Genomic DNA, 16,735 nt, shown 5'->3' with positions numbered 1-16,735 from the left:
CAAAAGTTTTTTATGACATTTTGAAGGAGGTTTTTTCTTTATAGGGTATCATTTTATAGAGATTTTACTGTACAAAACTTTTCTTTACCACTTCTTGTTCAACAAAGGATGAAAATCGAACCTTCAATCTCTTCTAATTTTTTGATACAGAATATTTCTAGACTAGCAATTACATATCGGCTTGTGGGCTGTCAACATGCACATATAAAAAAGATAAGCTGTCTTGGTTCGCATTTAGAGTGCTTTAATAAGCTATCCTCTATTTATGTTCATTAGAGTGGTTTTCTCTGTTCTGAACGAACATCAAATAAAATAGATAAATATATAGTTAAATTTAAAGATATCATCTGCAACGCAGCATCAACAATATTGTATATATTTACTCAAATTGTACAAACAAACATAGCCAATGTCACCAATGATCCTTTTACATTATCTAGAGCTTATATACCATTGACTACTCCATTAGAATTGTCATGTAAAACCGAAAAAGAAAACACACATACACAAACACTATTACAAAGTAATTAAAGCATTGATACAAATTAAGCTTAAGCAACTCACTAGCCAGGCAAATATAAAATATTGTTTGGTTTCAAGTACCAATCTATAGTACCTAATAGTTTTCGATATGATAAAGTTTTCAAACATTTAGTCGATATTTGGTAACATCAAAATATAATGTAGATTGGTACTCGATACCAGTCAAATCACTCTAAGCATAAAACTGTGTTTCCATGCATATGCAATTACAAATTGACAGCAATATTTCTACTATTGAGCTGGCAATGGCACCCAAACTAGATTATCAGAAGGAAAGAAATGGCAGACCGGGGAGCTTCCAGGTTGAGTACCAAGCACACTGAACGCCACATGATCAGGATCCCACTGAGAAGTATCAAAGTGACAAACGGCAGCAGCTTCAACTTTCTCTCCATTCTCCCCGGCAAGCAAAACTTGATACAACCTGTTCTCACTCTCCTGGCTATGGCAGTAGAAAACTGCATAAGGGTAAGGCATGGTGTGGCAAGCAATCATTTTAGGAGCCCAGATCTCTTTGGGAGCTTCCGAAAAGGTGTAATTTTGCAAAAGGGTGGTTGAGTCCTTGAGCTGAGTGGTGGTTAAGACTTTGAATTGGGTATTTTGTCCAAAGAGGGCAGCGACAAAATCAAGCATGGATTCTAACGAGGTAGCACAAAATTTGGCCTCTCCTTTGATGGGTTGAAGGTCACATTGGGTTAGTGTGTATTCGATGGCTTTGGCTTGGGTAGAGTCTTGGGGGAAAGAGAAGAGTTGAAGAAGGTATGGGAGGTTTGAGATTGAGAAAGGAATGGAATCAGCTTCTTCTCTGGCCAAAAGTCTTGGAGACGTGGAAGAGCTATTTTTTGAGAAGTATATGGGCATTTTTTTGCCTCGTTTGAGATCTTTTGGGGTGAAGAAAACATTTAGGGCAGGGTCCATGTGATCCATGTGAGATGATGAACGACCATCATCACCGCCTTGATGTAAATCAATGGAGTCTTCTTTTTTGATGTCTTTCCCATTTCCAAGAGTAATAATCTTCCTGCCACTGCTTCCTTGTGCATTCTGGAGATTATATATTCAAACTTAAATCATTCAGAATATGTATATATATACACACACACACCAACTCCTAACAAAAATTACAAAAACTAACCAAAAAAAAAAATAAAAAGAACACAAAAATATAACAAAATATTTATGTTACAGAAGAGAATTTCTTTATATCTGTGTCGATGAATATAAGAAAATTCAAGAAACTTTGATGAATTGGTGAAAATTAATACCTAAGTGCACAATAGGTACTTAAATTGATTCTCAGAAAAATGAACACAAAAAAACTTACCAATAAAACAAGTAGTGCGTATGAGACGAGGCTCCAAGAAACAAATGAAAGACGCATTTCTACTTCAATTGTCTTGATATTTTTTCTTCTTTCTTTCTTATATATCTGCAGTGCAAGTAAGGGAGCAATACTTGTATGAAGGACTTAGATTAATGCAAGTGGAAATCTTTAAATCATCTTATTAAATTAGTATAATGCAGTACGTATGCAAATTTTTTCTATCTGGTACAAAGGAGAAGATGAGTTTTTTTTTTCCTCTTATTATTGTAATTTTTTATTTCGTGTCACCTTTTATTATTGTACTTCATTCATTGTTTCTAGCACTGCTGTCTTAATAATATTTATCTTCGCTTGAAATTAGAAAGTCTCATGTTTGATTAAATGGCGACTTTGATACTTAATTATGACTGACTCAGCCTACATTCCTAAAATATAATATTATTGTATGAAAAAGAAAATTATAAGTATTTTTTTTTAAATTTTAAACAAATGGAGAGGTAAAATATTGATTATATCCTTGTATAAATTAGTGTAAATTCTGTAGAATATCACTTGTATGATTGTATATATAATAGAATGAATATCATCAAAATATATGCAAATCAAAACTTTAACTTGTATTTTCTTTTTCTTTGGATCGTCATTGTTTAGAGGGTGGTGTTGTCCACACACCCTTTTTATTTTTTGATTGTCGGATCAAATGAATTGAAGAAGCTATTAATACTCTCTGGCTTTGTGATCAAAAGACAAAAATTAACAAAGAGTGTGTGGGAGGTAAAAATAGACATGTGGATAGCACCATCCTTGTATAAATAATCATGCCGTTTATATAAGACTTGAATTCGAACATTCTCCAGCTAAATGAGGGAGTAGAACTCAGATGGAATGGGTTCCTTATCACAAACATGGCATTCCGGATCAGTTATATAAATTAGTGGCATGGGATCATTGGGGTGCCACAATCGCGGTGACCCGGTCGGATGGAACTCTCCCTCCAAATGGAGACTAGCTAAATGTCAATAAACCAAGCAAGGATGGTGAGTGTCAGATCGAAAAAAAATTTGAGTGGCTAATTTATATCATCAAGGGTTCTGCCTCCTTTAGACCTTGAAATGTTCCACGGTCAGCAAAATCTTTAGAATTTTGGTGAAACAGTGCTACTTGATGAACTTTGGTTGCGGTAAGAATTCAGTTCTGGCGCTGTCCTTCACAAGTTTCTTCCATGATCTTATACTTTTTCACTCCCACTAAGTTTAGTCAGCTTCTGGAGTTACATGTTTACTCTTTAACATGTGATCATCATCATATTATCAATTAAAAAGAACGCAGTAATTATCTCTCAGAATGAGGCCTTTTCAACTATGTAGTTGCTTAATTATTTGCTTGTTGATATTACTTCACTTTACCAACAATCTATTTTGATATTATTTGTAAAATAAACTATTATCTGAAGCAAAAATACTTATTTCGGTTAGTTTTTTTTTCTTCTCTCTTGCCTTTCATTTTTGTGGATTTGTAGAAAAAAGCTTTTGATAATTTGGTCTAATGGTATCTAATCCTCATCTTATTAGATTTCTAAACTCAAGTCGCATTCACGATTGTTGCCATGCAATTAAAAAAAAAAAGACTTTTGTACATAAAATCTCAATAATTATGTAATTTTTGCTTTGGAAAAAGAACATATAAGTAAACCCTAGATGTGTCCTAGTTTTGTTTTTTGTTTGTTTTGTTTTTTTTTGATGGAGGTGCGTCCTAGTTCATTGTACGAACACTGAACAACTTCAGCTATATTTATATACCCGTTTTCTGTCAGTTTCAAACACCAACTAAATATCTTCCAAATCTACTGAGATAAGCAAAAGAAATCTCCAAAGTGCATGAAAGAATTATGCGGTTCAATTCACACACAGAACTTTGACCAAAACAAAAATTCACTCAAAAAATCTTATAGGCATCTCCAAAAATTAGTTTAGAAATATGTCAATACTCATTGAAAGTCTGCCACCACTATACAAAGTCACTATCCTCACCCCGACAATATTCACATCAAATTGGTCATCGTGGCAAAAATAAACCTTTCAACGGATTAGAAATTCCTGAGAAAGTGATAAACATTAGCATCAGATAGATTAGATTGGTCAGACCATTCCAACCAATTGTAAGAGTACATGCATATCTTAGAATACATTAGAAGCCACCCTTTTACCAGAACTTGAACGTAGAAAACAATATAGGCAAGGACCTTCCAAAACACCTATTTTACTTTATTGATCACACTCCTAATTTTCATTATTTTGTTATTTTGTTTTATGATGCAAAATAATTAATGTTATAATGCAAGTTTACATCATTGTGTTCTGTGTGCCCCTTAATTAATTGGTGAAATTGAATTTCAACGATAATGTGTCTTTTTGCAACATGTATGTATACACATTAATATAACGTGATCTCTAATTAATAAAATAACCTATATTATTATTATACAGGAAGAAAACCACAAAGTACAACTAGAACTAAAGTTGACTTTGTAAACAAAAATGTACAAGAGCTACTACATTATTAACTTGGATTATTGATTATGTTTATTTTGAATATATCTAATTACGTATTCACAATTTTTTTTGTTTAATTAATGGTTGCCCCTTTTACACGACTGCAGGGGTTGCCCCTGTTAGTTTTGGAGGAATACAAGTTTTTATTGGTATAATTAATTTTCCAGCTAATGGAAATTAAACTTACTGACTGTAAAACCCCACACACACATATACATACAGTTTACAAAGAAAAAAGAAAAAGAAAAAGAAGAAGAAGATGCATGCTATGTGCTCGATGGACCAAAAGAAAAAAAAAAAAAAAGAACCTCAAAAGAACAAGTATACAAGTTGACTTTAAAAGAAAAAGAGCCAACCCAACGTTTTGGTGGGCATGCACTAAAATCTAATCGAACCGCCCTTGAGTTTGTCTCCATGCTCTTTGGGGTGTCCTGTCTTTCTCAATTTGTAATAGAACAACATGGGAATTATCCTGCATGGAATTGAACAATAGATCCAGTCTGTGATTATTAATTAATATTTTGCAGAGTTTTCATTAGGACTGCTTAAATTAATATTATACTGTAATAAACAAAATGGTGATGTCAACGGTGTGTAGATGACTTTTGACATGTATTGTTAGTGGACATATATGTATTTTGTTATTATGATAAAATAAATATTCAAAGAAACACATCATTTTCTAGATAATATATATGACTAAAGGTCAACTTGTAATTCAAAAGTTGAAATAATCTTTGAGCCTCTTGTCAGGATGACTCCATCTTCCATCACATAGTATTTAATTACCAGTTAATCCATATCAAACAATACTTATTTACCTGAAACAAAAAAAGTTCCCCAACATTGGATGGATTAAAGAATAAATATAAACTAACTTAAAAGAACGTAGACATGTAATTTGTGATGTAAAAGAAGCCTCAAATTCCCACCCTGGATTGATCTTCAATTTCACCTCTAATATCACATAGGTCTTTTGTGATAAAACTTAAAACTTAACAATTAAATGTATTGATGCACAAAATCAGTGAAGACTTTGGTACAACAGAAAGTGTTAAGTTTGTGACATTCGCTAGATTGCTCCGGTCACTAGTGTGGATAAGTATGTAAATGGATAGAAACAGGGAAGTAAACACAAGATGTACGTGGTTCACCCAGATTGGCTACGTCCACGGAGTAGAGGAGTTCTCATCAATTGTGAAGAGTTTACACAAGTACATAGGTTCAAGCTCTCCTTTAGTGAGTACTAGTGAATGATCTCTATTTATAGAAGAGAGTTTTTAGTTTCATTTTGACATTGACACGTGTTGTGTTGTGATTGGCTTATGATGTTGACACGTGTTGCGCTATGATCGGCTTCTGATATCGACACGTGTCGCGCTGTGATTGGCTTCCTGGTTGAAGGGAAACTTTTCTGGATCCTTGACGGTATAATGTTGACCGGTGCTCAATAGCTTTGGGATTGGTCAAGTATGGTACAAACAGTACTCCCATAAGTTCCCGAGTGAGGGAAGCTCCTCGGTTGGGGACTTGCAAGATCCAAGCCATTGAGTAATCATGAAACTTCTAAGTACCGAAGTGTGGTATCATTTTCACTTGCCTTATCTGTCTCATATGTAGATGTGGCATCTTCTCTGGAAGTACTTTTCCTCCATCAAGGGGTGGTATCTTTAACCGATGAAGATGCACAAGGTAATGTATCAATTTCACTTGAAGCTTACTTGTAGTTTCGGGCTTGGTCAAGTGCGATACAAACCCTATAGTAGGAGTCCCCCAAGTCGCCAAGCTAGGAGATTTGCCGAATGAGGTAACAAACAAGGTAAGCAATCAGACTTCCAAGCAAGCAACCTGGATTGGAGGTTCGACTTCGGCTTCCGGTTGATTGTTCTCCTTCTCCTTGTGTCGTAAACAGCACCAAGGATAAGGAAAAGCAAATGGAGAAGAGATGATATGAGATACTTTTGCTTTTGAAGAAGTAACTTTCCACAGGCTTATTCTTGAACTGGGCTGGAGGGTTTTCTGGATTCATCCAGAGTATAAGGCCGACTCAAGAATTTGAGGGTTAAAACAAGTCCACCAAATCTAGAGTACATTCGACTTTGATGATATGGGATACTTTTGTTGTTGACAAAGTAGTGGATGTATCAGCACGTGTTTTGTTACGCTTGTCTCCACATGCTTCCTTGTATCCTTCTCACTTGTCCTATCTGTTCCTCAGGCAGATGTGATATCTTCTCAGGAAGCATAAGATGTTAAAGATGAGTACTCGAGAGTAATGCCAAGTAAGTAATCAGGCAAGGGGTTCCAGGCAGTTAGTTCCTGACTAGAAGCTTGATTCCAAGTGCTGACCGATTGCTCTCTTTCTCCTTGTCTTACAAGTAAGAACAAGGTCAAAAGAAAAGACAGGGAAAAAGCATGATATGGGATACTCTTACTTTTAACCCTGATGATATGAAATACTCTTGCTCTGGTGGGGCTTGTTTGCAGAGGTATTAGTGGGGGGAAAATAAGTTGAGTATTTCGAGAGACTCTGCTGAGAGTGCCCTCTCGGATGTGAAGAAAAGTTTAGCATTTTTTTTATTTGCAGGTCTGCCTAACTGTGAAGGATGAAGGTCGACATATATAAGAATTGTCCCAACAGCGAGTGGTAACGCTGTTCCTTTACCCTTTTTGGTCATAGCAATGTAGTGGGAGCTGTAAGATTCAAGTGTTTTAACTTTGTCAGAGCACTTTGAAAAAGTGGTCTGTGGTATCTGGAAAGCTGATGTTGCGTGTGAAGATTGCAGACAAGCTTTATTTAAGGAAATCTGGCTCTCGAAGTTCGGAAAGCGATGCCTCTTCGATTTTCGAACAAGCAATCTTGTCGAGGATCTGGCTCTCGAGATTCGGATAACGATGCCTCTTCGATTTTTGAGAAACCAATCCTGTTGGAAGTCTGGCTCTTGAGATTCGGAGAGCGGTGCCTCTTCGATTTTTGAAAAAGCAATCATGTTGGGAGTCTGGCTCTCGAGATTCGGAGAGTCGTGCCTCTTCAATTTTTGAAAAAGTAATTCGGTTGTGAGTCTGGCTCTCGAGAGTCGGATAGCAGTGCCTCTTCGATTTTTGAGAAAGCCATCCTGGTGGGAGTTTGGCTTTCGTGATTTGGGAAGCGGTGTCTCTTTGATTTTTGAGCAAGCAATCTTGTTGGGAGTGTTTTCTCGAATGTGAGTAAAGGTTGGGCATTTTTGCCAGTCTGCCTTGCCGTGGAGCACGGAGGTTGACACATATAGGGACTTTCCAGTTATCAAGCAGTGGTGCTGTTCCTTTTCCCTTTTGGGTAATAGTAGGGTAGCTGGACCTTCAAAATTTATGTGTCTAAACTTTGTTAGAGATCTTTGGCAAAGTTATATGTGGTACCCGATGAGCTGATGTTGCGTGTGGAAAATGGTGTCTCTTCGAAATCCGGAGAGTGATGCCTCTTCGATTTTTGAACCAACGACCCTGTTGCCCTTTCTTTTATAGGGCACTAATTGTGTGTAAGAAGTACATTCAGAGAGTTATTGCTTGTAGGAATTTTCCCCTTACTTCAGAGATTTATTGTACCTCATTTCTCCTTTATCATTTCTGAGAATGTCTGGCCCATCCGACCGTCGTTTTGACTTGAACTTTGGTGAAGAGGCAGCCATGTCTTCTCAAGACAACATATGGCGCCCATCCTTCTTATCCTATATTGATCATCTAACCGTTGGGAACTCTGTGATGAAGAATGATATGACCGCTGCGGTGGTGGCCAGGAACCTTCTCACTCCCAAAGATAATAGACTACTTTCCAAACGATCTGATGAGTTGGCTGTTAAGGATTCTCTGGCTCTCAGTGTTCAGTGTGCAGGTTTTGTGTCTAATATGGCCCAATGCCTATTTGCTCGAACCTGCCAAGTTGAATCATTGGCGGCTGAAGTGATAAGTCTCAAACAGGAGATCAGAGGGCTCAAGCATGAGAATAAATAGTTGCACATGCTCGCACATGACTATGCTACAAACATGAAGAGGAAACTAGACCAGCTGCAGGAATCTGATGGTCAGATTTTACTTGATCATTAAAGGTTTGTGGGTTTGTTCCAAAGGCATTTATTGCCTTCGTCTTCTGGGGCTGTACCGCGTAATGAAGCTCCAAATGATCAACCTTCGGTGCCTCCTCCTTCTGGGGTTCTGCCTAGTACTGAGGCTCCAAATAATCACCCTCTGGTGCCTCATCTTTCTAGGGCTCTGCCGACTGCTGAGACTTCTTTTGAGCAACCTTTGTGAAGGCTCCCTCTTGTTTGTTTATTTTGATTCATGTATATGTACATATTTGTAACTTATCGGAGATATCAATAAACAAGCTTTTCTTCATTTCAACGTATTGTGTTAAATACACCAAGGCCTTTTTCACTAAGTTCTTTGAATTTGTCATTTTGTTGAAGCTTGTATGTTGAAGCTTTGTGAGTGAAGCATGTAAGTTGAGGTAGTGCTCCTTTAATTTCCCAAGTGAGGAAAACTTCTTGGTTGGAGACTTGAAAAAAAATCCAAGTCACTGAGTGGTCGTGAGACTTCCAAGTATCAAGGTGCAGTAGCATATGGTAGAAGTCTCCCAAGTCTCTGGTCGAGGGAGTTCACGAATGAGGTGTCTTGCTAGTAGCCAAGTTTCCAAAGTAACAAAACATCACCATTTTCCTTTCTAAGTGGTAGCCCAAAACTCCTCCTTCATATATATTTGTTCTGAAAGTTGTTAGGCCCAAAGAAAAGGAGGCCTAGGCAATTTTTTTTTTGTTTTTTTTTTTGAATTTCCGAATTGTCGAATTTTCGAATTTCCGAAAATATATATATTTTAAGCTTTGTAGGTGAAGCTTTGTTAGGTACCATGAATTGATTTTGCTTCACACTATCTTGATCAAGATAGTGTGAAGCTTTTGTGGGTGAAGCTTTTGTGGTGGGTGAAGCTTTTTTTGATGAAGTTTTTATGGGTGAAGCTTTTGTGGGTGAAGTTTTTGTGGTGGGGGAAGCTTTTATGGGTGAAGTTTTTTTGGTGGGTGAAGGTTTTGTGGTGGGTGAAGCTTTTGTTGGTGAAGCTTTTATGGGTGAAGCTTTTGTGGTGGGTGAAGCTTTTGTGGGTGAGGCTTTTGTAGGTGAAGCTTTTGTGGGTGAGGCTTTTGTAGGTGAAGCTTTTGTGGGTGAAGCTTTTGTGGTGGGTGAAGCTTTTGTGGGTGAAGCTTTTGTTGGTGAAGCTTTTGTGGTGGGTGAAGCTTTTGTGGGTGAGGCTTTTGTAGGTGAAGCTTTTGTGGGTGAAGCTTTTGTGGTGGGTGAAGCTTTTGTGGGTGAAGCTTTTGTTGGTGAAGCTTTTATGGGTGAAGCTATTGTGGGTGAAGCTTTTGTGTTGAAGCTTTGTATGTGAAGCTTTGAAGTTGAAGTTTTGTAGGTGAAGCTTTTATGTTGAGGCTTTTGTAGGTGAAGCTTTGGAGTTGAAGCTTTGTAGGTGATGCTTTAGAGTTAGCTTTTGTTGGGTACCATGAATTGATTTTGCTTCACACTATCTTGATCAAGATAATGTGAAGTTTTTGAGAATTTGTAGTTGTCCTCCATTGGTGAAGCTTTGTTGAATTTTCCAATTTTTTATTTTTTGGGAAACTAGAAATTTGAAAATGTGGGAGAGACCACATATACAAATTTTGCTTCCACATTGTTGAGCAAGAGATTGTGATGCAAGACACACCTTGTAGTAGTCGAAGGTTTGGATAAACCATATAAATTGAATTTGCTTCGAATAGTCTTGATCAAGAGTGTGTGAAGCTTTCTACGAGTTGCAGTTGCCCTTCATTGATGAAGCTTTTGTTGGCACCATAAATTGGTTTTGCTAAACACTATCTTGATCAAAAGTGTGTCAAACTTTTGAGAATTGTGGTTGAACTCCTTTGATGAAGCTCTTGTTGGCACCATAAATTGGTTTTGCTTCACACTGTCTTGTTCAAGAGTGTGTGAAGCTTATGAGAATTGTGGTTGCCCTCCATTGATGAAGCTCTTGTTGGCACCATAAATTTGTTTTGCTTCACACTGTCAAAAAAGAGTGTGAAGCTTTTGAGAATTGTGGTTGAACTCCTTTGATGAAGCTCTTGTTGGCACCATAAATTGGTTTTGCTTCACACTGTCTTGATTAGGAATGTGTGAAGCTTTTGAGAATTGTGGTTGAACTCTTTTGATGAAGCTTTTGTTGGCACCATAAATTGGTTTTGCTTCACACTATCTTGATCAAGAGTGTGTGTAGCTTTTGAGAATTGTGGTTGAATTCCTTTGATTAAGCTTTTGTTGACACCATAAATTAGTTTTGCTTCACATTGTCTTGATCAAGAGTGTGAAACTTTTGAGAATTGTGGTTGCCCTCCATTGATGAAGCTCTTGTTGGCACCATAAATTGGTTTTGCTTCACACTGTCTTGATCAAGAGTGTGTAAAGCTTTTGAGAATTGTGGATGAACTCCTTTGATTAAGCTTTTGTTGGCACCATAAATTAGTTTTGCTTCACATTGTCTTGATCAAGAGTGTGTGAAACTTTTGAGAACTGTGGTTGTTCTCCATTGATGAAGCTCTTATTGGCACCATAAATTGGTTTTGCTTCACACTGTCTTGATCAAGAGTGTGTGAAGCTTTTGAGAATTGTGGTTGAACTCCTTTGATGAAGCTTTTGTTGGCACCATAAATTGGTTTTGCTTCACACTATCTTGATCAAGAGTGTGTGAAACTTTTGAGAATTGTGGTTGCCCTCTATTGATGAAGCTCTTGTTGGCACCATAAATTGGTTTTGCTTCACACTGTCTTGATCAAGAGTGTGTGAAGCTTTTGAGACTTGTGGTTGAACTCCTTTGATGAAGCTCTTCTTGGCACCATAAATTGGTTTTGCTTCACACTATCTTAATCAAGGGTGTGTGAAGCTTTCTACGAGTTGTAGTGTTTGCATTGTTACAGAGGGGAAATGTCTGAAGCAGATGCAAGAGGGCTGAATAGCTTGATCTTCATATGCCATGCACTGAAGTTGTTGTTGGCTTGCAATAAGACTTTGGTGGTGACTATAACTCTTGTTGAGCATAAGTGCTCCCCTAGTTGAGTTGTCAAGCTTAAGGGTTTTTTATTATTTGTGAATGCTAGGAGTTCACATGTACAAGTTGTACCACTTTTCTTCTGGTAGGTGGAATGAATGGTGAGTTGCTTTCATCACTTGGCTGGTGGTACGAAGGTGAGTTCATTCATCACTTTTTATCACATTTCATCACCTGGTTGGTGGCACGAGGATGAGTTCCTTCTTCACTTGGTTGGTGGCATGAATGGCAAGTTGCCAAATGATATTAGAGTATGGGTTGTACATTTCATCACCTGGTTGGTGGCATGAAGATGATTTCCTTCTTCACCTGGTTGGTGGCATGAGTGACAAGTTGCCAGATGATATTAGAGTACGGGTTGTACATTTCATCACCTGGTTGGTGGCATGATGAAGAGTACGGGTTTTACATTTCATCACCTGGTTGGTGGCATGAAGGAAAGTACGGGTTGTACATTTCATCATCTCGTTGGTGGCATGAAGATGAGTTCCTTCTTCACCTGGTTGGTGGCATGAGCGGCAAGTTGCCAAATGATATTAGAGTACGGGTTGTACATTTCATCTCCTGGTTGGTGGCATGAAGGAGGGTATGGGTTGTACATTTCATCACCTGGTTGGTGAGAATAAAGGCAAGGTGTCTAGGCACATTGTAGCAAGTGTCAAATAACACAAAGTATGTTGAACCCTTTCAAAGCACAGTTGGTTTATGTATGAATGTGTTGGAATGTATGATTGAACGAATACACTGTGAAGCTATTCGTTTATTTGTATAGCCTTGTTGACATATCCTTAGACTTTGTTTCATGTTGAAGCTTTGAACCCGAGTGTTTCATTGCTAGGAATGTAAGAGGATTAGGACCGAGTTGTCTAAATCACCTCTTTATTGAATGCATGCCAAATAGTCTTTGTTACATAGGATGCCGAACGGCTGAAGCTTAACACTTGTACAATGTAAGTTTACTTATAATAGTACTTCAAGTGATCAGCGTTCCATGGATGGCCAAGGGTCTTGCCATCAGAGCTTCTAAGCTTGTAGGAGCCAGGGCGACCGATGCCAACAACTTCAAACGGTCCATCCCAGTTTGGACTAAGTGTTCCTTCACTCGGGACTATGTTGCAGAGTAATCTTTTCTTCAATACCCAGTCTCTAACTTTGAAAGAACGAGGTTTGACCCTTGAGTCGTAGTAGTTAGAGATGCGCTGCTTGTAGGCGACATTCCTCAAGTGAGCCTAGTTTCTGTGTTCCTCGACTAGATCTAAGTTGAGGGTAAGTTGTTTGTCATTTTCGCTTTGCACATAGTTCTAGACTCGGAACATTGCTTACTCAAGCTCAACTGGGACAACTGCCTTTGTACCAAAGGCAAGTGAGAATGGGGTTTCTCTTATTGATGTCCGATATGAAGTGCAGTATGACCAAAGAACTTGGGGTACAAATTCTGGCCAACAACCTTTAGCCTTGTCCAAGCTGGTTTTCAAAGTTCGCTTGATTATTTTGTTGATGGCTTCAACTTGTCCATTAGACTGGGCATGAGCTGGGGAGGCAAAACATAAGTTGATGTTGAACTTAGAGCAGAACATCCTGAACTTATTGTTGTCGAACTGTCACCCGTTGTCAATGACTATCGCATTGGGAATGCCTAATCTGCAAAAGATGTTCTTCCATACGAAGTCTTCTATTTTTTCCTCAATAATGGTTGCCAAGGGTTCTACTTCGGCCCACTTTGTGAAGTAGTCAACTGCAATGATTGCATAGTGAACCTTGCCCTTCCCTGCATGTATTGGGCCGATCAAAGCAAGTCCCCATTAGGCGAAGGGCCAAGGGCTGATCATAGGAGTGAGCGGCTCGAGAGGGAAGTGAGGAATAGTTGCGTAGCGTTGACACTTATCACATAAGCGGGATATTCTGATGGCATCTTGGTGGAGTGTTGGCCAATAATATCCTTGGCGAAAAGCTTTGTGTGCTAGGGATCAAGATCCAACATGATCTCCGTAGACTCCTTCATGTATTTCCCGAATGACAGTTTCCGCCTCTGCGGGCGTAAGGCATCTTAGGTATGGTAGGTTAAAACCCCGCTTGTAGAATTAGTCATTAATGATCAAGTAACAGGTAGCCTTGTATCGAATCTGCTTAGCTTGGACTTTGTCATTTGGAAGGGTGCCGTGAGCAAGGAATCTATAAATCAGGGTAATCCAACTATCCCTCTGTTGTAAGTTGCACACTTTCGCAACCATGGTGCTTGGTGCCGCCAACAATTCGACCTGAATTTTTCTCCCAATCTTGTCTTCCACCGCTGAGGTGAGGCAAGCCAAAGCATCTGCATGACTGTTTGCCGCTCGAGGAATGTGGGTGATCTGGTAATGGAAGTGCTTGAGCAACAATTGTGTTTGTGCCAGATATGCTGCCATAGAGCTATCCTTATCATCAAATTTGTTGGTGACCTGGTTAACTACCAATTGGGAGTTATTGAAGATATCATTTTGTTTAACCCCAAGGTGTTTGGCCAAACGTAAGCCTGCTAGGAGGGCTTCATATTCGGCCTCATTATTCGACGCCTTGAATTTGAAATGAAGAACATACTCCATCCCCACTTTGTCGGGGGTCGTAAGGACTAGTCCTACTCCATAAATGGTTGGACGAGCCATCAACATATAAACTCCATGCTGGGGCTGTTGGTTCTATTTTTTAAGCTTCTGAGGGTAATGAAACCATTTCTTTAGGCGTAGAAACAATGTTAACAGGATATGTGAAGTCGGCGATAAAGTCTGCCACTGCTTGGCCCTTCTCAGCTGGCTTTGGTTGGTAGGAGATGTCAAACTCACCCAATGCTATCGCCCATTTGATCATTCGCCCGGAAGTGTCAAGCCTTTGGAGTATCTGTCGAAGAGGATGATTGGTAAGCACAATGATGGAGTGTGCTTGGAAGTAAGGGTGAAGTTTTCGAGCAGACCTGACCAATGCTAGAGCCAATTTCTCAATGTTGGATTATCGTGTCTCCGTATCTTGTAAGGCCTTGCTAGCATAGTAGATAGGTCATTCGACATTACAATCCTTTCGAATGAGAATGGAACTTACTGCTAAAATCGATACCGACAGATAGATAATGAGAGTGTCACCAACCTCAGGTTTGGAGAGAAGAGGGGCTTTACTCATATAGTCTTTGAGGTTCTTGAATGCCTCAACACGTTCATTAGTCTCACTGGCTTGGTCTTGGGGTCAATACTTCAGCAATGACAGATGATATTGGGAGAGATGTCTGGCATGTCCTCGTCTGACCAGGTGAAGACCTCAGTGTTCTCTTGCAAAAAAGAGATCAATCCCAACCGAATGGGTGGTGACAAGGTGGTGCCAATCTTCATCATGCGATCCGGATAATCTTTTGAGATAGAGACCTTCTTCAACTCTTTAGCAGGTTATGCTTGCTGGGTGAAATAGTCATCTCGAGGATCGTCGGGTTGACTGTTGCCACTGTGAAGATCCAAGTTGGCTTCATCTAGGCTGGTCTTTATACACTTCTCGCCGTCATGGCCGTTATGCTCGTGGTAGCAGCAAAACAAGCCCGTGTTCTTCATGGGCTTGTAATTCGGGTGCCTCGGTTTTGGCTTCAATATCAGGTGTGCTATACTGGGGTAAATGGCCACGCATGTGGCGTTCAAAGGTGTGTATGCCTCATACCTCAGGGTAGGGGTTGTCCTGACACGTGCTTGACCCACTGTGTTGACTGCCTGAGGTCGAGGATTATCCTGGCGATACCCTTGGTTATCGCGGTAGTGTCCCTTACTACTTTTACTAAAATGAGACTGGTAAGGATGAAAATCTTTCTTTTTGCCTTGAGATTGATATGTCTATTGACTTGGCAAAGTATTAAGTAAGGCAGGTGATGCGAAAATTAAATTAACATACAAATTTAACCCTCTTTTGACAATTGTAGTATAACTATAAGTAGGGATCGTTCTGGACCGGAGATTAGGAGGGCTTGCTAATAACCTCTAAACTGACTTAAAAATATATAAACAAAGTTAAAAACACTAAACTAGACTCAAAGAATTCAAAACAAACTCAAAGAACTCAAAACAAGCTAAAAACACTCAAATCTGCCTAAAAACACAAACTGGGCAGATTTGGACTCTAAACACACTTTTGGACGAATTTTGGTTTCAACTTGGTTCGAAATACTTAAAAGCACAAACTAAATCAGTTTTTAACTAATATGACTCAACAAGGTAAATGGGGTTTTGGTTTTGATGAATTTGAAAACAAAACAAGTAAATTAAAGAACTAATGAAATCTGCACGAATTTGAGTAAATTGAATGGATGGAAGGCTAGCTAGGAGGTTCTTCTCCACATATGACACACTTGCAAACAAAACAATTTCCAGTTGCTTTTAAAAAAAACTACGAATTCTCAACGCCCCAGATTAACTGTGAATTGCACTAATTAACCTTCATATTTTCCTAATTTCATTGAATTGGATGATTGCATACAACAACCCAAAGCATTCCCCACAAGTTCCCTACATGAATTGCATAATAGAGATACAAGCAAGAATCATTAAGTTCTATGAATATCATAAGCATTGACGAAACACTTGTAACTATGAATTGCATGAAACTTATGCCAAGAATTTACTTAACACGGTTGTGACGAGCAACCTTCACTACTTGTGAATATAAGTTCATAACGATTAGGTGAAACTCCCTTATATCCTAGCATCAGATTTGTGCATGAAAATTAAGCGTGCACTCTCAACCAACATACACAAATCAGTTTTAATTCAAATGGATAAGTAAATTGAATTCACAACTTATGAATCACAACTGAAAGTAATCAAATCATATTGCAAGCATGAACATGGTTTCGAATTCCCCCCTAGATAAGGGGGGTTTAGTTCCTCATACTCACAAAGCAAAGATAAAAAAATTTAGACACTCAAAATAAAAGAATGAAAACACCTAAAAATGCTCCAACAATCCAACTTGAATGGCAAGCAAGTCCAAGGGTCCTCCTTCTTCTCTTTGTTGCGGCACAAGTGTCTAGGATGTGTATGGATATATGGAAAGGTTAGGAATGTATTTAGGATTGGTGAATGTCTTGGCCAAGGGAAGGAAAATGTATTTGTGTTTTTGAAATGTGGGATTTATGGATGTATGGATGGAATGGATCTCATGGCATGGAAAATGGAAGTGTATGGAGATGTGTTTGTATGGATGAAA

General features: G+C 38.7%; 1 protein-coding gene across 1 annotated transcript; it reads right to left on the bottom strand.

Moving 5' to 3' along the window:
* Nucleotides 1-343: 343 nt before the first annotated feature.
* On the bottom strand, nucleotides 344-2,027 carry LOC103427250 (BURP domain protein USPL1-like). The gene is made up of 2 exons (XM_008365317.4): nucleotides 1,868-2,027; nucleotides 344-1,587 (listed from the first exon to the last, which is right to left on the bottom strand). The coding sequence occupies exons 1-2, from the start codon at nucleotides 1,922-1,924 to the stop codon at nucleotides 775-777; spliced, it is 870 nt and encodes a 289-aa protein (XP_008363539.2). The 5' UTR covers nucleotides 1,925-2,027; the 3' UTR covers nucleotides 344-774.
* Nucleotides 2,028-16,735: the final 14,708 nt, after the last annotated feature.

The sequence above is a fragment of the Malus domestica genome, chromosome 05, assembly GCF_042453785.1.
Source record: "Malus domestica chromosome 05, GDT2T_hap1".
Lineage (NCBI taxonomy): Eukaryota > Viridiplantae > Streptophyta > Magnoliopsida > Rosales > Rosaceae > Malus > Malus domestica.
This window is presented reverse-complemented; position numbering and strand designations above follow the sequence as displayed.

Coding starts and splice junctions, on each gene's coding strand:
- LOC103427250 (XM_008365317.4), bottom strand. CDS start 1,924: ATGCGTCTTTCATTTGTTTCTTGGAGCCTCGTCTCATACGCACTACTT. Junction 1,588..1,867: donor ACGCACTACTTGTTTTATTG/GTAAGTTTTTTT, acceptor TATAATCTCCAG/AATGCACAAGGAAGCAGTGG.